This window comes from Macaca mulatta, chromosome 19 (assembly GCF_049350105.2).
Source record: "Macaca mulatta isolate MMU2019108-1 chromosome 19, T2T-MMU8v2.0, whole genome shotgun sequence".
Classification (NCBI taxonomy): domain Eukaryota; kingdom Metazoa; phylum Chordata; class Mammalia; order Primates; family Cercopithecidae; genus Macaca; species Macaca mulatta.
Genome location: NC_133424.1, coordinates 68025799 through 68048649, shown reverse-complemented (window position 1 = coordinate 68048649; position 22851 = coordinate 68025799). Strand labels below are relative to the sequence as shown.

Sequence of the window (22851 nt, the reverse complement as noted above, 5' to 3'; positions counted from 1 at the left end):
AATCAGGACTTCTGAGACAGAACGGCTGGTTCCCAGCCACCCTCGAGAGAGAGCTGGGACCCAAGCCCCAGGTCCCTGCATGAAGGGCTCTGGGGGACACGCGAAATCACAGATGGGAAGCTGGGGGAGCCAAGCCCGTGGGAATTGCCATTTATTCCCAAAGTTGCCAAAATCATCACCAAGGATTCACCGAGGGTGCATGAGGGGGTGCGTGAGGGGAACAAGGAGGCTCAAACACTGACTGAGGGTTGAGAGTTTAGAGGGAGGGGGAATGGGTGGGGGCCCCAGCCGCCCCTCCCCCTTCTAATGCCACGGGAAAGGGGTCCTCCTCTGGCCAGCTCCCCTCCCCAGGCCCCATGTCCAGTTTCTCTCCGGGGAGGTGGGGGTGGGAAAGGAAGAGGATGTAGTGTGAGTGGGCCCCAGGAGGGGGAAGGGCACTGGGGGCAGGGATCCCCCATTTCACATGCACTCACAACACTGATCTCCCAGAGAGCCAGAATGGGGCAGCTGGATGGAGCCAGGCCCCCTTCCGCCCTGGATTATAGGAGGAAGGGGTTAGTGTTGGGGGCCGGGGGGCCTGGGGGCATCATGGGGGGCAGGCCAGGGCCCCCGCCAAGGGGAGAGATGTATGTGGGTGGCGCTCCAGGGACAGGAGGCACAGGACTGAGACGGAGCTGGTTCAGGGTGAGTGTCGCAGGGGGCGCGGGCTGGAAGGGGTTCGTGACGGAGGGGCCAGTGGCTGGGCCTCCTGCAGGGAGAGAAGACCAGAGACACGGAGTGCAGTCAGTGGCGCGGCCCACCTGTGTCCATCCAGCACGTGCAGGCGAGGGGCGAAGCGTCCCTGCCCTGTGAGGCACCTGCTCTGCTGGAACCCACAGGGAGGACTTGGGCAGGTGATGGGCCCACACTCACCGCCTGGCAGGAAAGGGTTGGAGGCCTTGGCTCCAGACGGCGTGGGGCCCGGCCGGCTCACCAGCGAGTCCAGGTCGACGAGGGCTGCATTGGGCCCCAGGAATGACTCCGGCGTCTTCCGGGTGGGGGGCGTGGGAGTTGGCGTGGCTGCAGGTGGGGGGCTGCCCACAGCCTCAGCCAGAGATCCCCTGACCCCACTCATGTCAAACGCCCCAGGGCTTCGGGCCGGCACCTCTCCTGCCAGCAGCTCCAGCTCTCCTGGAAGGAGCGGGGAGAGGGGCTCAGACAGGGCAGATAGCAAGGCTCCAACCTGGGAGCAGTATAGGCCATCATAGGGGGCACTTCAAAGAGCCCGGTGCCCAGAAGCCTCAGGAAAGAGGAAATGAGGTGCAGAGCGGAGCAACGCTTGCCCAGGCCAAAAGCTTGCATGTCAGCCCAGATTCCCACAAGGTGGGTCTGATTCCAGTGAACAAACGCAAGAGGGATGATGGAAGCAGGTGTCACCCTCTGACAACCACAAGGCAGCAACTGCTTCAGGGAGGGGCTGTCCAGGGTCTCTAGGCCCACGGGGGAAGGCAGCGGGGGCCTGTTCACAGGGGCCTCCAGGCTCAGAGGAGCCTGCCCTCAGACGCTCCTTGAGTACACAGCCCCAGCGGGAGCTTCCAAGTGGACAGACAGCAAAGACACGTGTTCTGGGCCGGCGTGAAGACGTCTGTTGGCTGGAGGTCTGACTTTTTTTTTTTAGACGGAGTTTCACTCGTTTCCCTGGATTGAGTGCAATGGCGCAACCTCAGCTCACTGCAACTTCCACCTCCTGGGTTCAAGCGATTCTCCTGCCTCAGCCTCCTGAGTAGCTGGGATTACAGGCGTGTGCTACCACGCCCGGCTGATTTTGTGTTTTTAGTAGAGACGGGGTTTCGGCCATGTTGGTCAGGCTGGTCTTGAACTCCTGACCTCAGGTGATCTGCCCACCTCGACCTTCCAAAGTGCTGGGATTACAGGCGCAAGCCACTGCGCCTGGCCTGATTTTTTTTTTTTTTTTTTTTTGAGACGGAGTCTCGCTTTGTCGCCCAGACTGGAGTGCAGTGGCCGGATCTCAGCTCACTGCAAGCTCCGCCTCCCGAGTTCACGCCATTCTCCTGCCTCAGCCTCCCGAGTAGCTGGGACTACAGGCGCCCGCTACCTCGCCCAGCTAGGTTTTTGTATTTTTTAGTAGAGACGGGGTTTCACCGTGTTAGCCAGGATGGTCTCGATCTCCTGACCTTGTGATCCGCCCGTCTCGGCCTCCCAAAGTGCTGGGATTACAGGCTTGAGCCACCGCGCCCGGCCTGATTTTCTTTTTAAATAGATTTAACAATTCTATCTACTGTTGAAAAAATGCACACATTTGTACGGAACAAAAAAAGGCCTAAAAGAAGGAAAACTGCTCTATGTTAACCTAGATAATGAGAGGAGGGGAGTGCAGGTGCAGCTCACTCCCCGTTAGCCACCGGCCTTTCATCAGGGGAAACAGGTTTCTGTACCACAACCTGTGCCTCAATAACAGCTCACTTAAACAAACAAAAAAACCAAGAGATAAGGCTGACATGACTCATCATGGGACAGACAGGTGCCAGCTGAAGGCCATGGTGAAGCACTAGTGGCCACAATGACCTCAGACACTCCTGACGGAGTAGCCACTCAGGGACTCAGCAGATGGGCCCGTCACAGGCGGCGCGTGCCGGCTTACGCCAGCTGAAAACCCCAAGGAGCCAGGGCAGCTAAAGGCAGCACCCATGAGGACGCACCCTGGCCAGCCCTGGAGCCACCAGCAGGCGACTGGGGACCTGGAAGGGGAGCCTCGGCTGCCTTCCAAACCCCTGTCCATGCAGCTCACTGCACAGGACAAGACAGTCCCTGTTCTTTGACACACTTGAAGAGTCTGCAAGGCACTCAAGCGATGTGGAGGCAGAGACGGGTCAGAGATCGACATTTTGGTGGGAAACCTTGAGAAGAATTCTGTTTCTAAGTCTGCAATTTCTCTAAAATCAAGATGCACACTTGTTTTAAAGACAAGCGGATGGTTCTGGCCCACTCTACCCAAGTCAACTTTTCATCCTTAAGTCCAGCCGGCCCTGTCTGGAGTGGGACAGAGACAGCCGGGAACGGGGCTCCCTCTGGCCACTGGGAAGAAAGGCAGGGGCTCACCCGCGCTGCTCCCGGAGGTCGGCAGTGCTGTGCGGAGTCGGTCGAAGTCAGAGAACTCGTCAGGCTCCGTGTCGAATCCCCCGGTGGCTGTGGGGTCGGGATGCTCTGCTCAGCCCCTCCCTGGGGCCCCGCCTCAGCTCCCACCTCCAGTCCGGGCGTCCACCCTTCCTTAGGATGCTCGACTCTAACATCTCCCACTCACTCCTGCCCGGGGCTCCGTTCCCACCCCCACTGCAGTACCTGTGGTGCCATTGGTGCTGGGTTTGGCAGGTGACCCTCCCCAGGGATCTGAGAAGGCTGGAGCCGGTGTCCAGGGATCAGAGGCCGAGGGTCCACTGACCGGGACCCCACCTGGTTGGAGGACACAAGAGCATGAGGAGCTGGCAACCTTGACTGCCCAGATGGCCGGGGGGACCATTGCCTCTGAATCTGTGGCTGTTCACACAAAAGCTCCCTTGCTCCCGGTCTCCCGCACACAAACTCAAATTCCAACTGGGCATCACTGCCAGGCTCTGGCCCTGGGACCCCAGCTGGGGTGAGGGGCTTCCCCACAGCCTCTGCCAGACCTACCCAGCCCTCCCTCAGCTCCCCCACCCCTCCCCTGTCCAGCTGGGTGTCAGGCCCTTCTCCACCCGCACCTCCCAGCTCTACCCACCGCCCTTCCCAGATGCCTACGTCACACAGGCTCTGCCCTGGCCGCAGCCTCTGTGCCCCTTGGCTGAGCTGCTCCCCATAGCACACCCCCCTGTCCTCCAAGGCACAATCTCACACGCCCTGTCCTGGGCTGTCTCATCTGACCCCCTCCCCTGTACCCAGGACGCCCCCACCACTGCCCGGGGCCACTTGGCTGCATCTGTCCCTGTCCAAGGGCACAGCCAACCAAGGACAGGTGCACACAGGCATAGAGGCCGCACGCAAGCAGGCCACGCACTCACCATCGGAACTTCCCCATGGATCCGGCGTGGGCCCCTCCCCGGCTGCAGGGGCTGGGGTCCCACCCCAAGGGTCAACTGAGGGTCCTGCAGGGGCAGCAGGCCTCCAGGGGTCCCCAGAGGCCGGCGTGGGGGCTGGACCTCCCCAGGGATCAGCAGCTGGAGGGACAGGGGGGCCGCCCCAGGGGTCCGAGGTGGGGGCAGCCGTGGGGACAGCAGCAGCCACGGGTGCTGGGCCCCCCCAGGGGTCTGTGGTCGGGGGAGGAGCTGGGGCTGTGAAGACGTCAGCAAGGTCCATGAGGGACGACTGTGGGGGAGAGAGAAGAGGAGGAGCATGAAGAAGTGGTGGGAAGCCCGGGACAAGGACCAAGCTGGGGCCCGTCGCTGGGGAGGTGGCCAGGCCCTGGGTGTCCAGACAGCAGCCATCCATAAGGGGTAAGAGGGAGGCAGGCCCCAAACACACCACCCACCCTCCCTCCCTCGTACGTCCTAGGGTCGGCCCACCCCAGGAAGCCCCAAAACAGGCCACACCCCTGCCCCACATCCATTCTCCACACCACGGCAGGGCAGCCCCTTAACCCCACCTGCTCCCAGGTCCTTCCCCAGCCCTGACTGAGGATGGAGGCCAAGCCCTCCCCTCACTCAACCCAAAGCAGCTCACTCCTCCCTCTGCCCACCGTGCCTTCTTCAGTCAGCCCCCAGTCCCTGCTCCATGCCTTCCCCGGGGAAGCCCCCCCTGAACCCCACTCAGGTCACCCTAAGCACCTCTCATGATGCCCCCTACATTGCCCTGCCGTCACCCCACAGTCATCGCACTGCGGGCCTTCCCACGCCACACACACACGCTGCAAGGTCCTGTGTTCTGGGGTGGCACACGACAGGCCCAGCTAACCAGAGCCCATCTCGGAAAGTGCAAGTGTCCCCAACAGACTCATGCACACATCTCCAGTCAGCACCGTGAGGCAAAGGCCCCGGGGGGATGGGAGGGGAAGAAGAGCTGAGTCCAGGGCAGGAGAAGAGATGGGTGAGATCCGGTGCTCCTCCAACGGGGCAGCCCTTACTGGGGTCACTGAGTTGTGGGGGACACTGGTAGAGACCCCTTGGCTGAGGCCAACATAAAGAGGCTTTCCATCTACCAAGAAAGTCCCACTGTGCCTTATGGCCACAAGCTGTCTGCCGCCTCCCATGGAGAGGGGGCCTTGTCCCCACCCCTCAAACCTGGGCTGGCCTCAGGACCTGCTGAGACCAACAGCAGTGCACAGGCTGGGAGCCAACTCCGACCCAGCCCGATGAGCCTGTGCTGGGGTGGGGCAGCAGCGGCTACTGTGCTGTGAGGACACTCGGGACAGACTAGTAACTGGGGAGAGGCCAGGGGAGGAGGCTGGAGGGCAAGGCCAGTGCGGACGCCCTGGGACCAGAGGCGTGAGTGACCTCAGCTCTGACACGAAACAAAACCAGCCAGCAGGGCCCCGTCACAGAGAAGTACTGAAGCGTGACCTGAAAGCGCAAGGTTGTGGGAGGGTTTGCTACTCAGCCGCAGAGCACAGGAATGCCACAGACACACTGTCTGCAAGGGCGGGACCATGCCTCATCACTCACCAACAGACCCTGCTGTGCAGCACACGGCATGGCACCAAGGAGGTGCCGAAGAAAGTGTAACAGATGGGCGAGCCCTGCACCCTCCTTCCTGTGGCCATGTCAGGCTGTTGACCTATTCTGGGCCTCCCCATTCAGCTGTGGCGGGTGGGGGTGGCCCTCATGGTGCTCGGCCCGAAGAGAGATGGCCAGTGCTGACCACAGAAGGTGGCCACAGGGCAGCCTGGTGAGTCACCAGCCTCAGCCCAGCAGGGAGGAAGAGGCAGTGAGAGGCCGACCGGGCCTGGAAACCCAGTGCCCAGCTCCAGGACCTTGTGTTTCAGCCTCTGCTCCAGGGACCTGGCCATGCAGGAATGAGCGATGGAACGGACGGACACCTGCGGGGGCCAGGGAGGGCAGAGCAAGCCCCGCTCACCTCCTCCTTGCCCCCGGTCTCTCTCTTGCTCTCCTCGATCGCCATCTGCAGCCGCAAGTCATCCCCGCGACGGATCCGCTCCTCCTGTTGGGGCACGGGCAGCAGCCAGGGAGACATGAGAACGTGAGCCGTAGGCAGATGCCACCTCAGCCCGGAAGCCCCAGCAACCCCTCCCACCCCAACGAAGGCGGCTGAAGGATTCGATGGGATGCGGACAATGTATGAAATGGGGATGGGGCACCTGGGTCAAAGGTCGGGTGGGACACGGGGATGAGGGGAGTGGGGTGCTGTGCTGGGGCACCCAGGGAGGACAGGCACCCGCCTCAGTGGTATCTCCTGTGTTGGGGGGAGGAACGGACCCTGGTCACCCAAGCAACCTTGGCACGGCTGCGCTGGCCGCCACCAGGCTCTGTCTGACCAGAGGTCCTACATCCTACAGCTGAAGGTACTGAGGCTTCAACATGCGTGAGCCTGTGGGCTTTCCAGCCCAGCAGGATGGTGGGGGGTGACTTAGGAAGGGGCGATGGGGCTGGTCTGAGGGGAGTCCCTGGCAGGGGCAGGGAGGCTGCTCTGACCTTATCATGCTCTTCTCGGCTCAAACTAAGGGCCAGCTGGAGCTGGGCGTCGTCCTCGGGGCCGCAGGATGGGGGCTGGGGGAGAGAGAGTGTGAGGGGCATGGCGGGAGGGGCCAGAGGCAGAGGCAGGAAAAGAGGTAGAGCCAGAGTCAGATAGGGTCAAAGAAAGAGAGGGCTTGGGGTCCCTGAACCAGTGAGGGACAGGCAGAGAGTGACACGCAGAGGGACGGGGGGTGAGGATGAGGCAGGACTGGGGAGGAGACGAGTGACAGCACGTGGAGCAGCGACAGTGAGGGCCAGGCCTGCGTCTGGCTGGGAGGCAGCCTGAGGTGAGACGTGGAGGCGGGTGGCGGACAGACAGCCCCAGCTGCACGCCCAGTACCTGGTCAGCCTCCTCCTTGCTCATGGCCAGGGCCAGCTGGAGCTGCAGCTCCTCCTCCCCACTGCTCTGTGGCCATGCCTGTTCCGCCTCAGGAGGGGGGCCTGAGCCCACAGCTGCTGATGAGGCTGGAGGGTGGGGGAGAAACTCGTGAGACCCAGACCAGGGAACGAGAGACAGGAAACCCCACAGCCTAGAGAGATGGGGGCTTCTGTGTCCAACCCCACCCCCCAAGTCCCCCACCCTACAGCCTCTGAAGGCCAAGACTAGGACCGAGAGGCAGAGACCAGACACCAAGTGCCCAGAGGAGAAAGGGTGGGGATGCAGGGTCCCCGGAGGGGGGTGCAGGCAGCCCCACCCATGGGAGGGGCCAGGCATCAGGGAAGGACCAGAGCAAAAGTCAGTCTGATAAGCAGATGGGGAACCCCAGGAACCTCTGAGCCCTGCCACCACCAGGACTTCCCGCGTGCCTGGGGTCTGTCGCTGGGCCCCTGGGGGATGGGAGGTCCTTCCTCCCGGGTCTCCCAGGCCTCTGTTTCCAGGGCTTGTGGAGAATGGTAGCTCTGGCAGGGAACAACTGGAATTCAGAGTGGGAGAACAGCGTCTGTTGAGACGGCCTGGTCAGGGCTGGGGAGTGGGCCAGGAAGGAGCCCTTGGTTCCAGGAGCAGGAGGAGGAGGGACAGAGGACACAGGAAAGCACGGCCGGACCCTCCAGGAGGGTGCTGAGATATCCCCGCCTCCACCGCAGCATCTTCTCAGTGACCCCCGCCTACCCTCTGTCCTGACACTGTTCTCTCCGCCCTCAAGGCCTGTGGACCCTGGGCCCCTCCACGGTGCAGAGAACAGGCTCCAACCAGGCCCCAGGCCCGCCGAGCGTGGGGCCATCGCCCCAGCCTCCAAAGCCCCAGGGTGGACCTTGCCTCTCCTGCCCCGCCCTCCCCACCACTGTGCACTCGTCGGCAAGTTCTGTCCGCTCCAGCTCCAAGACGCCTTGCACCTGTGTTCTATACTTCTGTCCCCACCCAACCCACTCCCCGGGCCCAGGCCTCTCCCTGACAAGCAGGCCCTGACTCCCCTCGCCCGGAGCTACAGCAGGCAGCTGTCTGGCGGCCCCACCTGCACCAGGTTCAGGGGCCCCCAGGCTGGCCCCCGTGCAGCGTGCCCAGCAGGACTGGGTGCATGGTATGCCCAGGGAGCACGTGGGCGGCAGAGCGAGGCCAAAGGGTGACCATCTGGGGTGATGAGCGAAGAAAGGATGAGAGAACCAGCAGCGGCTGACAGACTTGGGTGGGTAAGTGGCCGTCTGGGGGGACGGGCAGATGGAAGGGCAGCGTGGGGCACGGGTGAGGCCGGGGCACAGGGAGGACCACGCTCCTGTGGCCCCTCCTCCTCTTCCCTGCCTCTGCGACTTCCTCCTGAGCTCTGGGGACTCTCAGTGGTGGGTGCTGGGAATCTACACCCCATTGCCCAACCTCTACCTTGCATATGCCCCAACCCCCAAGCCCAGTGGTGGCTAAATCCAATGCCCAGCAGCCCTGAGGGCCGCACCTCCCACATCACAGGTAACACGGCACCCAGCCAGCAACACCCGGGCCTTCCCATCACTGGATCCCCCAGCCTCGGTGCTGCCCAGGGACCACAGGCCCTTCCCTACCCACTGGGGGTCTCAGGACGCACTCCCTAGCTGCCCCCAACCTCCTCCCCGGCCACAGCCCTCCACACAGCTCGCTCCAGGACAGGGGCCAGCACACCACAGTGGCAGCCACAGCTGGCCTGAGAAGGTCCAAGAAAGGCCTTTACATTTTTCAATGGTGGGAAACAATGAAAAGAATGCACCAAGATGGGCGAAAACTCGAGTACCCTTAAAAAATTAAGTAACTGAAAAGTCTTAAAAAGACAGTGAAAACTACATGAAATTCACATTCCTGAGTCCTTGGTGAGTGTCAGAGGGGCGCAGCCGCTTCCCAGCAACTGCTGGCAGACAGGGCCAGGCAGCTGGGATGGGAAGGCGTGGCCAGCAACGCAGAGGACGCTGGCTCTGGCCCTGCACAGAGTCTGACCACCCCCAAGCCAGGATCTCCCACCCTCAGGCCTCTTCCCTGAGGCTCCCGCTCTCCTCCCAGCTCCTGCCAACGTCCCTCCTCAGTCCACCCCAACCCCGCCGCCCACCTGTCTGCCTCAAGCTGACCAGCCCCTCTCTGCCGCCCACACTCCCTCCTGGTGTCCCCGGCTCTGAGCACTCCCACGCCACGCCAGCTTCTTCCCTCCACTTCACACTCTGCTTTCACGCCGTCTACCAGCTCCTGGGTCCTTACTCTGGAGTTCTGGGCAGGGCCGTACACACCCCATCACACCCATGTATCCCCGTGGGTGCTGAACGGTGATCCCAAATGAGACCTGTCCAAACAGAAGGCCTAGACTCCCCAAACAAGTCCAGTCCCTCGAGCCAGACCCCATGGGGGCCACAGGCCCTTCGTGCTGTCTGTGCCGGCCTGGCTGACCCACCTCCATCTCCAGGGCAGTGCTCTAGCGGCCCCTCCCCATCTCACACACCCCCACTAACTGAGGCACCTCCACTCTTCCTGGAGAGCAGAAGAGCCTCACAGACATTCTCCAGCCTCCCTCCCAGTCCTGAGCAGCAGGACTAGTCTCCTCACGGCTGTGAGCCCGCGACCAGCATAGCTCACACTTTCCAGCACAGTCCAAGGCCCACACACCCATCACATAACTGGAAATGTTTCGTGGGGCAGATCTTGGCCTGACGATGTGGGAGGCACTATTTCAAGTTTTGTTTTCAGGGCTGGTAACCACCCACCAGACTGAGTCCTCCACCTCCGGAAGGCATTGCCAAGGCTCCTAACGCAGGCCCAGATGCCTGGTGCAACCTGCAGGCCCTGGCTCTGGCCTTCCTTCTGTGCCCCTTCCAGGCCACCCTCTGCCTCTCCGATGTTCCCTCATCTCGGTGCAGACAGAAGCACGGCACCCTCGGGAGTCACTGTGTGACTGTCCCCAGCACTGACCGCCCTCAGGCCCTGAGCCTATGGGGAAGTGGAATAAAAGTTCCCAGTTCTAGACCTGCCCTGGGGCACAAGGCAAGAGGCAGGAAGGGCCCCAGAGCTGCTGCATGGGAGGTCCTAAGGGAAAAAAGGGCACAAGTGAGACCAGAGCAAGGGTCCCAGGTGAGGGGAGGAAAAGGGGGACGCCTCAGTGGCTCCTGGCTGGGAGACAGGGAAGCAGGCAGAGGACAGACTCTAGGCCGTCAGGGGCCGCAGGGAGGGCTCACCCGTGGCGGTCTGTGCCAGCTTTTCCTTGGTCTTGAGCGCGTGCGCCCGCTCCTCCCGCAGCCGGTCCTCGTCGCGCAGCAGGGCCACCAGCTGCTTGGCTTTCTCGCGCACGTTCACGCCCTGGTCCTTGCCGTCGCGGTCCACGTACTGGAAGTCCTTCAGCGTCTGCACGGCGTACATGTTCTCCTTGCACTGCTGTGACACGCGCTCTGAGCCGGTCTTGATGAGGTACTCCATCAGCGTCATGGCCTGCGGGCGGGCACAGGGACACCCGGTCAGCACGCTGGGCGGTCAGCACGCCGGGCAGGCACCGCAAGGCAGGCTGGAGACGGCCCAGGCCCCGGGGCAGTTGACTGGGTGCAAGTCCCACAACCCACCTGTCCCCACCGAGTACGACACGGCCCCATGCTGTGACGGGGACCAGCCACGGAGGGACTGCGTTCAGCGACAGATACACAGTAGGCCACACGGCCTGGGATTCCGTCCACATGCATCATCCAGAACCGGCAAATCCAGACAGACAGAGAGTGGATTATGGGTTGCCGGGGGTGGAGGGAGGCATGGAGAGGGAACACCTGAAGGCTATGGGTTTTCTCTCGGGGGCGATGAAGGAGTTCTGAAGCTGGACAGAGGTGGTCGCACAGCACTGTGAATGGGCCGAATGCCGCTGAACTGTGCGGTATGAAGAGGACTGCACACTGTAGGAGCTCTATCTCGATCCAAATAAAAGAGGAAATGGCAGCCGCAGGCACCACAGCCGCCGTGGGCATCACCTGGCATCCCGGAGCCCTATTTCTCTACAACTGAAATCTAAAGTAACATGGCAAGAAAACCACATTAGTTAAATCACAATGAAGGGGGTCTTAGTATTCACTTTGAAATGTGTCAGCATTTCTGACTGTAAAACCTCACGCTGGTATCAACAGCCTGGAGCAGTAGCTTGTCACCTCTGCAAGAAGGGAAGAGATCCACGCAAGGGCCCACGCAGGCCTGGGTTCTCTCGGGAGGGGCACCGAGGTTCCACACCACCAGGAGCAAGAGGACAGGGCAGAGGGAACATGTTCGTTCAATCTGCACCCTTTGGTACGTTTGCATTTTATAATATGAAAACAAACTTGCTTTCAACAAGTGGAAATTAATAGTAGGGGCCGGGGGACCAAGGTCTCCGTGGCTCTTCCTAGCTCAGGCTCAAGTCCTGGGCTTGAGGGGTCATGGCCCCCTTAAGGCTCTGCAGTGGGTATCTTGGTCACTGACCTCAGAAAAAGGCACACCTTTGATTTTGCAGGTGATTCCAGGGCCTTCACAGAGCCACAGAAACCCACCCAGGGCTCCTAGGGGAGGAGTCAGCTATCACAGCTAAGCTCCGTCTGAACCAAGGAGAAATTTGCCAGGAAAGATGCCAGGGCCATTCATATCTCCTCGCCCTCTGAGGCAGCTGGACCTAGCTCTGGCAAGGGGCCTTTCAAAGGTGTGTTAACAGCATTTACAGTGTAATCAGAGATTAGTCTTTAACCGGCCCTCAAGGTATTGACACGAAAAGAGAAAGGAAAGAAGATAAGCCATTTCTATGCTTTATCACACCCTAAGCCAAGAGGCAGTCCCAGGTCCACAACTCCTGGGGCCCTTGTGTTTTGGAATTCAGAATTTTCCTGAGTTCAGACCAGGAAAACAACACACATACAACACATAAGAGAACGCTCCAGGCACAGTCCTGCCAACAGCCACATTACCGCGGGACCAGCAGACACCATATAAACGACCTCACTTCAGTCTGGGTCAGACTTTGTGCCAAATGGATCATGAAACATTTTTGTTTCCAGAGCTCTCTGGACTTTGGTATCGCAGCTAAAAAGATTGTGAAGTGGGAAATAGTGCAAAAACCCACCCACAGTGAACTGCATATATAAACTATGGTACACTCACACAGTGGGACTACCACATACACTGAAATTAAAAATAAACAAGGCCAGGCGTGGTGGCTTACACCTATAATCCCAGCACTATGGGAAGCTGAGGCAGGTGACCACTCGAGGTCAGGGATTCGAGACCAGCCTGGCCCACATGGTGAAACCGTTTCCACTAAAAATACAAAACAATTAGCCAGGCATGGTGGTGCACACCTGTAATCCCTGCTACTCAGGAGGCTGAGGTGGGAGGATCCCTTGGATGGGGGAGGCAGAGCTTACAGTCAGCCAAGATCACGCCACTGTACTCCAGCCTGGGAGACAGAGTGAGATTCCATTTAAAAATAAATAAATAAGGCCGGGTGTGGTGACTCATGCCTGTAATCTTACCACTTTGAGAGGCCGAGGTGGGTGGATCACAAGGTCAGGAGTTTGAGACCAGCCTGGCCAACATGGTGAAACCCCATCTCTACTAAAGATACAAAAAAGTAGCTGGGCATGGTGGTGCGCACCTGTAATCCCAGCTACTCAGGAGGGTGGGGCAAGGAGAATCGTTTGAACCCAGGAGGCAGAGGTTCCAGTAAGCCGAGATCGCATCGTTGTACTCCAGCCTGGACAACAGGGCAAGATTCCGTCTCAAAAATAAATAAGTAAATAAGTAAAATAAATCAATAAATGAAACAAATAAATATCCGGGCACAGTGGCTCATGCCTGTAATCCCAGTACTTTGGGAGGCCGACGCGGGCAGATCATCTGAGGTTAGGAGTTAGAGAACAGCCTGGCCAAGATGGTGAAACCCCATCTCTACTAAAAATACAAAAAATTAGCTGGGCATGGTGGCATGCCCCTATAATTCCAGCTACTCAGGAGGCTGAGGCAGGAGAATCACTTATCTTGGGAGGCAGAGGTTGCAGCGAGCCAAGATAGCGCCACTGCACTCCAGCCTGGGCAGTAAGAGCGAAACTCAGTCTCAAGAAAAAACAAAAAATAGGCCGGGCACGGTGGCTCACACCTGTAATCCCAGCACTTTGGGAGGCCAAGGTGGGCGGACCACGAGGTCAGAAGTTCAAGACCAGCCTGGCCAATATAGTGAAACCCCATTTCTACTGAAAGTACAAAAATTAGCCAGGTGTGGTGGCAGGCACCTGTAATCCCAGCTACTCAGAAGGCTAAGGCAGGAGAATTGCTTGAACCTGGGAGGCAGAAGTTGCAGTGAGCTGAGGTCGCGCCATTGCACTCCAGTCTGGGCGACACAGCGAGACTCCGTCTCATAAATAAGAAAGAATAAGTTATTACTTAATCTTATTATACTTGGTGCAGTGGCTCAATCCTGTAACCCCAGTGCTTTGGGAGGCTGAAGGGGGTGGATCACTTGAGTCCACAAGTTCAAGATCATCCTGGGCGACATGGCGAAACCCCATCTCTAAATAAATAAATAAATAAATAAAATAACAAAAAATTAGCCAGGTGTGGTGGCACGTGCCTGTCATCCCTGCTACTTGGGAGGCTGTGGCTGGAGGATTGCTTAAGCCCAGGAGGCGGAGGCTACAGTGAGCCGAGACCGCGCCACTGCACTCTAGCCTGGGCAACAGTGAGACTCTTTCTCAAAATAAACAAAAACTGCTTTATGCAACAGCACAGTCAACCTTGCTGACCTGATGGTGATGGTGAGCAAAAGAAGCCAGACACAAAAGACCACACGTGACTCCCCGTATATAAAGTTCAAGAACAGTCTTGGCAGACAGAAGTCAGACACGGTGCCCGCAGGAGACGGGTTTCCTGAGGGAACCTGGAAGGCTGGATGCATCCTCTACCTCCCTCTAGGCGAAGGCTACACAGGTGTCCAATGTGTTATACATTCATGATGTGCTTAGTATGCAATTCCTTAATGAAAAATTTAAAATCTTATTTTAGAAGTGAGCAGGCCGGGCACGGTGGCTCAAGCCTGTAATCCCAGCACTTTGGGAGGCCGAGACAGGCAGATCACAAGGTCAGGAGATCGAGACCATCCTGGCTAACATGGTGAAACTCCGTCTCTACTAAAAAATACCAAAAAACTAGCCGGGCGTGGTGCGGGCGCCTGTAGTCCCAGATACTCGGGAGGCTGAGGCAGGAGAATGGCAGGAACCCGGGGGGCGGAGCTTGCAGTGAGCCGAGGTCCGACCACTGCACTCCAGCCTGGGTGACAGAGCGAGACTCCGTCTCAAAAAAAAAAAAAAAAAAAGAAGTGAGCAAGTGGGCCAGATGTAGTGGCTCATGTCTATAATCCCAGCCCTCTGGGATGCCAAGACAAGAGGATCACTCGAGCCCAGGAGTTCAAGACCAACCTGGGCAATACAGTGAGACCCCTCATCTCTACAAAAAAATTTTAAAATAGCCAGGCATGGTGGTACGTGCCTGTGGTCCCAGCTATTCCTCAACTATGCCTGGAGCCCAGGAGGTCAAGGCTCGGTGAGCTACGATTGTACTGATGGATTCCAGCCTGGGCTACAGAGCAAGACCCTGTCTCTAAAAAAGTTGAAAAAAAAAAAAAAAGTTTGCAGAGTAAGTTGTTTTTCCTTTGCTTTTCTAAAAACAAACAAAAAGCAGTGGGCAACTGCATAAAGTAATAGTCCTTTTTAATGCCAAAGGCAGCTTTATCAAGGACATGCTGCAATGCAGAAATAAAGTTTAAAACGGGAATCAGCAAACATTCTGTAAGGAGCCAGATGAAAAAATTTCAGTTTTTCAGGCCATATACTCTCTGTCTCAACTACTCCACAGCCACAGATGAATGGGCCTGGCTGTGTTCCTTCACTTTTTTACAAAAACGGCTGTGGGTGGGATTTCACCAGTGGGCTGTACTTTGCTGACCCCTGGTTTAAAGTCAAGACTGAGAGACCCTGCATTCCTCAGAAGTGAGGTGGCAGTGCAGGGCCCAGAGGGTGGGCTCAGGGCAGGACCCAGAGTGGGGGTTCAGGACAGGGCCCAGAGGGTGGGCTCGGGGCAGGACCCAGAGCGGGGGTTCGGGGCAGGGCCCAGAGGGTGGGCTCGGGACTCCTCTTGGCTCTACCACATCCTGCGTGGTAGAGCTGAGCTCCTTTGTGTCTCAGTTTCCTCATCTGGAAAACAGAGAAAAAGGAAGAAAAGAACTTCCTTCACCAGGCAACTGTGGATTTGATGAGAACCTACGTGTGCTACACATACAAGGTACCAAATAAACGCCGGCCCTTACTCACCAAGACTCACCCCCAAGGCCATGCAGGGAGGCCGTGCAGAGCCAGATCACCCTCCTTCTCCACGGGGACAATAAGATCCACAAAGTACCAGCCAGCAGGGCCACAGGGTGGGACAGCCTGGGCTCTGGACAGGCCCAAGCCCCAGCTCCCCCACAAGCCTGAGCAGGCCACCTCCCCCATCTCTGGGCCTCAGTTTCCCCATCCATCAAAGTGGAAAGACTGCTCCTGCACAACCCACCACCTGGGGTGAAGTGACAAGATGAGACCATGTGGCAAAGGGATGGTGGGAAGCAAGAGGACCCGCCCTCACGCCGGAACAGGTCAGCACGGAGGGCTCCGGCGAGGCTCACAGGGCGTGCAGCAGCTCCACAGCGGCTCAGGCCTCTGGGAACTGTGGGGCTGTCCTCATCACCTGTGCTTCCAGAAGGGGACTGCGGGATAGAAGTGGTCATCCAAGAGGGGAGGCGCTGGCTAGACGTGGACGCAGGGACCCCTCCTGGACCCCTGCCCTGTGCCTATGCTCAGCTATCAGCACATGCCACAGCAGGGACAACAGTGACACGTGCTGACCTCACAAAGCTGCTCTCAGGACAGCGTCCAGCAGGCAGCACAAGCGGCAACCAAAGCAGGTTTCCACAGACACCATCAACCCTCCCCGGGGGTACTGAGGCTGAACCCCACTCTCAGTGTGAGGAATCAGCAGTTCAGGGTGGAGCAGGAACCCCACGTCCTCAGCCACATGGGCTGGGGATCCCCAAGCTCAAAGAGAAAGGCCGGCGCCCAGACTCTGCTGTGGGGAGCATAGAAAGGACAGTCTCAAGAATCAAGAGATGCTGTGAGGATGGTGAACACAGCAAGAACAGCCAGGCCTGGGGAGGGTCCCAGAGGGGCTACGAAAACCACAGGGGAGGTCTTGAGGGTGACAAAAACCTTCTATGCCTTGGCTGTGATGACAGTTATGAAACACGTGCATCTGTCAGAACCCAGAAAACTCTATCTTGAAAGGCTGGGTTTTACTGTGTGCAAATTATACCTCAGTAAACCCACCTTTACAAAGTTATTAGAAAGAACCAGGCAAGAAAGGCTGGCTAAGACCTGTGACTGGCTGGCTGCCTGCCTCCTCCAGGAAGTCTGCCCTGACTGCCTGAGGCCCGCAGAGCCTTGTGCTGTGTTCCCTCCTTCATGGCACCCGCCAGCCTATCGGCTCAACTCCCACCGACCTGGGAGCTGCCTGAGGGTGGGGGTCGGGTTTGATCAGGGCTGGGTCCCCAGCACCGTCCAGCAAGAGGCTGCCCACAGGTAACCAACCTCAGGACAAAAGTGCGGCATGCACAAAAACAATCAAGTTGCTTCTCCATGGAGGCTCTCCCACCTCCTGTAGGAAGCACCCCAAGCCCCGGCCTGGCACTGAAGGCCACATCCCTCTCCTGCCCTGCCCTGCCGTCCACCCCGGCCACCAGCACCGCATGCTCCCTAGCAGACTCTCAGGCCTTGGCACCTGCCAGCCCTGCCCACAGGCCACTCTGTCTCTGCCCCCAGCAGCATCACTCTGGCCACTAGCCAGGAAGGATCCGCGTCTAGGGCCCCTCTGGATTCATCACCTCTGCACACCCACCCCTCCAGCCCCACCTGCCCCTCCAGCCCCGCCCCTCCTCCTTGCCTCCACAGAGGCTCCCCTGCACCCCCAGGCTTTTCCAAGATCCTCAACTAAACAAACGCCTCCCAGCCCTTCACAATAAATGACCAATAACTGATTCAACCTATGACTCAACCCAATCTTGGTGTGTCGGGCTGGGCATGAAAACCAGTCACAGGAAATAGGCCTCAGCCCCTGCTCCCACGTGGAAGTGGTGCAGCGCTCCCAGCCTCAGCCTCATCTGTGAGTGGAGGGAACTGCCCTCACCTGGGCAGAAGTCTCCAAAATCAGCAAGGACAGGGACCTCGCCCAGAAAAGGCCCAGGTCTAAGTGCACGAGGGTGGAGGCTTGCAGGTCTGGTGCACCAAGACACCCAGAGCGGGCCCTCTGCAGATGCTTGCCAATGGACCGCAACAGCAGCTGTCTAACACTCACCAGCCCCTAACCCGAGTCAGACGTGAATCAACTCCATGGGCCCTCACAGAGGGAGATTCAGGGATGAGCCCGAGATCCCACCACCAGGAGAGTAACCCGGCCCAGCCCACGTCCTTGGCCACTTTGCCGTAACACGAGGAACACAGTAACCAAAGACCAAAGGTGGGGATGCTAAGGCCCCTGGACCCCACGAACAGCAAACTGAAAACCCACTCGCTGAGTCCTGCTCACAGGTGCGAGCCCTTTGACCCAAAACCTGCGATCTGCGTGTGTGGTCAGTGGATCAGGGCCAGCAACTAGGCCACATCCATGGAGGGCACTTTGGCCACATTTGCCAAAATTACACATGCACGAGCCTCTTGACTCGGCAACTCCAGTTCTAGAAAACAGCAAAGGTACAAGGATATTCACGGCAATCTCATTCTTAAAACACTGCAAAACCCTTTTCAAAAAAATCCATCAACAAGTCACTAGTTAAATAAATTATGACCAATCCATAGAGTTGAAAGTTCTGCAGTTGTAAAAGAAAAAAAAAAGCAGCAAATCTTTTACATCCCGATAGGCAATGTAAAGATAAAATCTCCTTTTCCTTTTTTAAATTGGGGTCTAATTTACATATGGTAAGACTCGCTCATTTTAACATCAGTCTGAGTTCTGACAAATGCACAGGACATGAAGCCACCACGGCACTCAAGGCACAGAACAGTCCCGCTGCCCCCGAAATGTCCTTGTGCTGCCCTCTGTAGGTGACCCCTCCCGTCCAACTCCCGGCGAGCACCAACCTGCCCTCTGCATTCCATCCCTATGGTCCCATCTCTCCCACTGTCGGACTGATGCCAGCAAACAGTATGCAGGCTTTTGAGTCTGACAAGCAGTGTGAGAACACGACACTGTTCCAGTGTTCATCCCCAGCGTGGCATCGCCTGTGCCACGGGGAGCACACACCTGCCTGAGGGGCGTTCACAGACGGGGCCCAGAGCAGAAACTTGGCTGCTGTGAGGAAAGGAACTGGGTATCTGGGCACACAGAAGAGATGGGCACTGTGGGCCCTTTCAGGCCTCCTGAGCATATGAATCTTACGAATGCACCACTCACTCAAAAAACAGATTTTAACCACTAGGCTCCAAACTTCTTAGCCTTACATTCGTTGCCTTCATTAAACAAAAAGAGAGATTTTACTCTTCTACAGCTCCTCTTGAGAACCGGGATGCCATCCCAGGCAGGGTGCACAACACGGGCTCCTGCCCTCCCGCCTGAGCCCCTGCACCTGCCTGGGGAGGAGAGCGGGACGCTGACCTTGTAGACGTGCCGCCAGTTCTTGCCATGGTCATTGAGCCGCTTCCAGATCATGCTCATGATCTCCGAGAAGGCGACGACGTTGTAGGTGAGGTCAGCAATCTCTGACATGAGGGAGCTGGACGGACCCCAGGGGTCATTGCTCGTGGCCTCTCGAACCTTGATCTCCGCCTCTGAGTAGTTGTGGACAATGTTCTTCATCTGGCGCCTCAAGGACGAGGTCGACATGGTGCCCGGCTGCAGCAGCAAGGGGCACAGGGCCCCTGATGTGTGGAGAGACGGGGTGACTCCTGGACGAAGGCTGCAGCAGGCGCTGGCAGGTCACCGCATCTGAGAAGGGAACAGGACCTCTGGAAACACAAGTGGGACATGGGTTGCCCAGAGCCCTCAGGGTCAAAGATGAGTTCCTAACTGTGGCCCAGAAGGCTCTGTCCCTTGTTAACCTCTAGGTCTCAAAGTAACCCCATCCATGTTTCAGTTCCTCAAACAGGCTGCCTCCTTCCTGCTGGGGCCCTGCTCAGTGAGGCAGAGTATATGCAGTGGCACATCGCAGCCCCACACCCTGGCTCAGCTAGTTCCTGGCCAGGCCACACTGGGTGGGCTGCCATCTCCTGCACCTCAGCTTTGCTTTCTCTTCCGTCAAATGGGGCTCCATGCAGTCATCTAGGGAACTGACGCCCTGTAAACACTGGTAGCACATCCGCAGGCACTCCATCCTGCCCATGCGCTCTTCCTTCTTCCTCGCCCAGGGATGTCCACTCACCCCAAGTGCTCTGTTTACACTTCCCAGGTCCACACTCAAACATCATGGTCACCTTTCCCTGGAGCCTCATCAGTAAACCCAGCCTCCCTCATGATTTTATATTCTTTTGTCTGATTCTGTAGCTCAGGTCAACCTACAGGCCCCATGGGGGCAGAGAACATGTTTGTCTAGACGTGGCTTTTCCTACCAAAGAAGCTGGCCCAGAAAAACCATTCAGTAAACCATGCAAGGAGGAAGTGGAGAGGGAGGGCAGGACAGACCTCTGGAACAAGGACGGAGCGGGCAGGAATCCACAGCAAAACAAGGACACATGAGAAAGAAGGCTGATGAAGGATGAAGGGATTAAAAACAGGGGCAGGAGCACGGAGCCAACCCAGGGCGGCAGGAAGAACCGGGGAAGCCAGAAGACCAGACGTCCCAAGGACAGGGGAAGCCCAGGGCTCAGGAGAGATAAGGAACCTAACAGCCCCACTGCCTGGGTCCCAGCTGTGTGCCAGGTGCTCACTCAGCACAAGAGGGACATGACATTTTTCAATACTGCATGCAGAGACTGGGCTCCTGGAGGTTAACTAACTCAACCAAGGTCACACACCAGGAATGGCAGGACAGACTCAAACCAAGGCCCACCTGAACTCCAAAACTCATACTTTTAAATTAACCTCAATTAAACTAACCCATTCCAAGACTGGTGATGAGAAACAGGAGAGTCAAGCAAACGATGATGACACCAGCGCTCGTATCCCATGCCAGGCACTGTTTTAAGCGTTTTACATGTATTAACTCAGTTAATCTTGAAACAACCCCATGATTCATAGTCACCTCACAGGGTGGAAACTGAGACACGGAGGTTCAGCCCCGTGCCCAGGGACACACACCTTACTCCTGGAGCAGCCTGGTTCCAGAGCCAGCTCTCATCACCAGTCTATGCGGCTCCAACAAGCCACAGAGGGAGATTTTCAAAGCCCCACCATGATGTAAGCCCAGGGGAGACAGGGATGACTGACAGAGGCTGACCCCTGCTTCGAACTCAGACTAGAGAGCCAGGCACCTGAAGACAGATGTAGCTAGTTAAAAAGAAAATCTCCAGAGTCCCAAAGCAGCCCCAGCCTGACACATTAAGATGATGAGATGATGTAATATGGAGAAGGGGACTGACAAGAAATAGAGACAGACCCGGACAGAGAGAGACACACAGAAACCCAAACCCGGGCAGAAGGAGCTAGGCAGAGACACAATGAGAAAGATACAAGCAACAGCAGATACAAGAACATGGGAAGACAGGGAGGCAGGAGGCCAAGGAGGAAAGACAGAGGCCCAGAAACAAAGAGACCTGGCGAGAAATAAGACACAAGAAAAATGGAATCTAATGGCAAAGAATATAAAATGTGGGTTCAAATCCTGGCCACATCAGCTACCTGCAGCGCCAACCTCCTTGAGATGCAGTTTGCTCAACTCTGAAATGAAAGAATTCCTACCTGGCAGGCCTGTTGATTAAATAAGATGGGTACATACAGTGCTTGGCTCTGTGCCCTACAGATAGTAGGCGCTCAATAACACTGGCTGCTATTATTATCAGAGAAAAAAACAGAGAACAGTTCCAAAAGGGTGGCGGCAGAAAATGCACTATCTTAATACTGTGTACTTATTTGGCGTGCATTAGAAAAAAATACCCAACTAGCACATCAAAGCTACCATTTCTCAGATACTGCTTAGAATGAGATCGTATTTCAAATTAAATTGATTCCAAGAGAATTATTAGATTAAAAAGAATACAAAGGATATGGCAAAGTTCTCCAAGGAGTACTCCAATAACCGACCGATATCTAACACTTACTGTGTAAAAACCTCTAAGCACTGTAATAACAAAAACCAGCGCTCCCAGTAATTACACACTTGCTATGTGTCAGATACCGTCTGGTACTTTACATGTATCACCTCCACTTACAGGCACAAGGACCCAATGATGTAGAAACTATGAACGCCTACGAACTACGAATTTCCTACGACTAGGAAACTGAGGTTTGGAGAGAGAGAGTATCACCTGGCAAATACCACACAGCTTAGCAGGCAGCCGGGCCTCTGAATCCAAGGCTGGGGCTCTTCACCACCACACCAGAGACTCAGAAAACAGGGGAAAGGGGGCAGATTCTAGACCAGGGAACAGACTCCTGGAAAGAAACTTCAGGATTGGAGGTGATAGGTATGGGGGCAAAACTCCGATGTTAAGACGGGACGGGGGTAAGATTTGCACCATAGGCAGAAAAGCCCGCAGGGAAGGGCTAGAGACTAGGGAAATGAAGACTCGGAAACTCGAAAGACACAAACAAAATCCTGACAGACACAGACTTGACAGGCAGAGGAAAAAGAGACCCGGGACAGACACACTCCTCTCTCCAAACCCTTTTCTAAGTCCACTGAAACAGGCACAGGCAGAGCCCCACGGGAAACAGACGCGGACAGACACAGACAGGAGAGAGAGAGACAGACAGACAGACAACCGACACGGGGGCAGTCAAGGCCGACACAGGAGCAGAGACACAAAGGCCGCCAGAGACACCCAGAACCGGCCAGGCGCGAGCCCGCGCGCGCCGCGGCCCAGGCCCGAACGCCCGGAGCAGGCGGGCCGGCGTCCCCCGCGCTCCGCCCCGCGCTCACCTCGGCCCCCTCACGCCGGGCTCTGGGGGGTCATGGCGGTCAGCCCCCTACCCCGCTCGGCCTCGGTGTCGCGCGGCGTGCGCCGGGCCCCGGGCGGCGGACCAGGAGGCGCCACGGGCGCACGCACGAACGCAAGGAGGGCCGCACGCCGACGGCTCCGCCGCCCCGCCGCCCAAAAGGGGCGCGGAGAGCCCGGCGGGGGAGGGGAGCCGCCGAGGAGACGGGAAGCAACCGAAGGAGGCGACGGACCGGAAGCGGAAATTGCTGCGTTCCCCGCCCTCCCGTGCCGCGCCCCGCCCTGGCGGGAGTCGCTTCCGCAGCCAAGCCAACCTGGAAGGCATCACTTCCGGCGCGCTGGCCCCCGTTGCTAGGCGCCTTACGTCATTTCCACCCGCTGCCGTGGGGGCTCCGCGGGGTGCTCAGCGGGCGCCGGGGGTCCCCTCAAGCTGGCTTGGCGGCAACCGCGGAGCTCCTGGCGCACCCACGCCGCGCCCGCCCCGGCCCGCTCGGCCACCCTCCCTCCTGTCGGCGGGGTGGGAGAGCACTCGGGAACCTCACGCCCCCCGGGACTATGCCTGTACCGACCCCGAGGAGCGCGCCGCGCAAGCAGGGAAGGCCCCGAGGGTGCTGGCGCCGGCACCAGGGCGTCCCCATCAGGGGCC

At 57.9% G+C, this 22851-nt stretch overlaps 1 protein-coding gene across 18 annotated transcripts; it reads right to left on the bottom strand.

The window, feature by feature from the left end:
- Positions 1-135: 135 nt before the first annotated feature.
- Positions 136-22441, bottom strand: EPN1 (epsin 1). 18 transcript variants are annotated; one of them, XR_013410330.1, is made up of 11 exons: positions 22190-22441; positions 18772-19121; positions 10281-10530; positions 7000-7124; positions 6618-6692; positions 6043-6126; positions 4035-4338; positions 3340-3450; positions 3077-3186; positions 913-1215; positions 136-748 (listed from the first exon to the last, which is right to left on the bottom strand). XR_013410330.1 is itself a non-coding variant. In XM_077981901.1 (11 exons), exons 3-11 carry the CDS (start codon positions 18997-18999, stop codon positions 540-542), a joined length of 1656 nt encoding a protein of 551 aa, XP_077838027.1. In that variant the 5' UTR covers positions 19000-19101; positions 20410-20582; positions 20950-22441; the 3' UTR covers positions 136-539. The 18 variants fall into 18 exon arrangements, 16 of the variants coding, with proteins under 16 accessions (XP_077838027.1, XP_077838022.1, XP_077838020.1 ...); XR_013410332.1 differs by having other exon boundaries at positions 18772-19101; XM_077981901.1 differs by lacking the exon at positions 6618-6692 and adding an exon at positions 20410-20582 and having other exon boundaries at positions 913-1170; positions 3100-3186; positions 18772-19101; positions 20950-22441.
- Between the last annotated feature and the right edge of the window lie 410 nt (positions 22442-22851).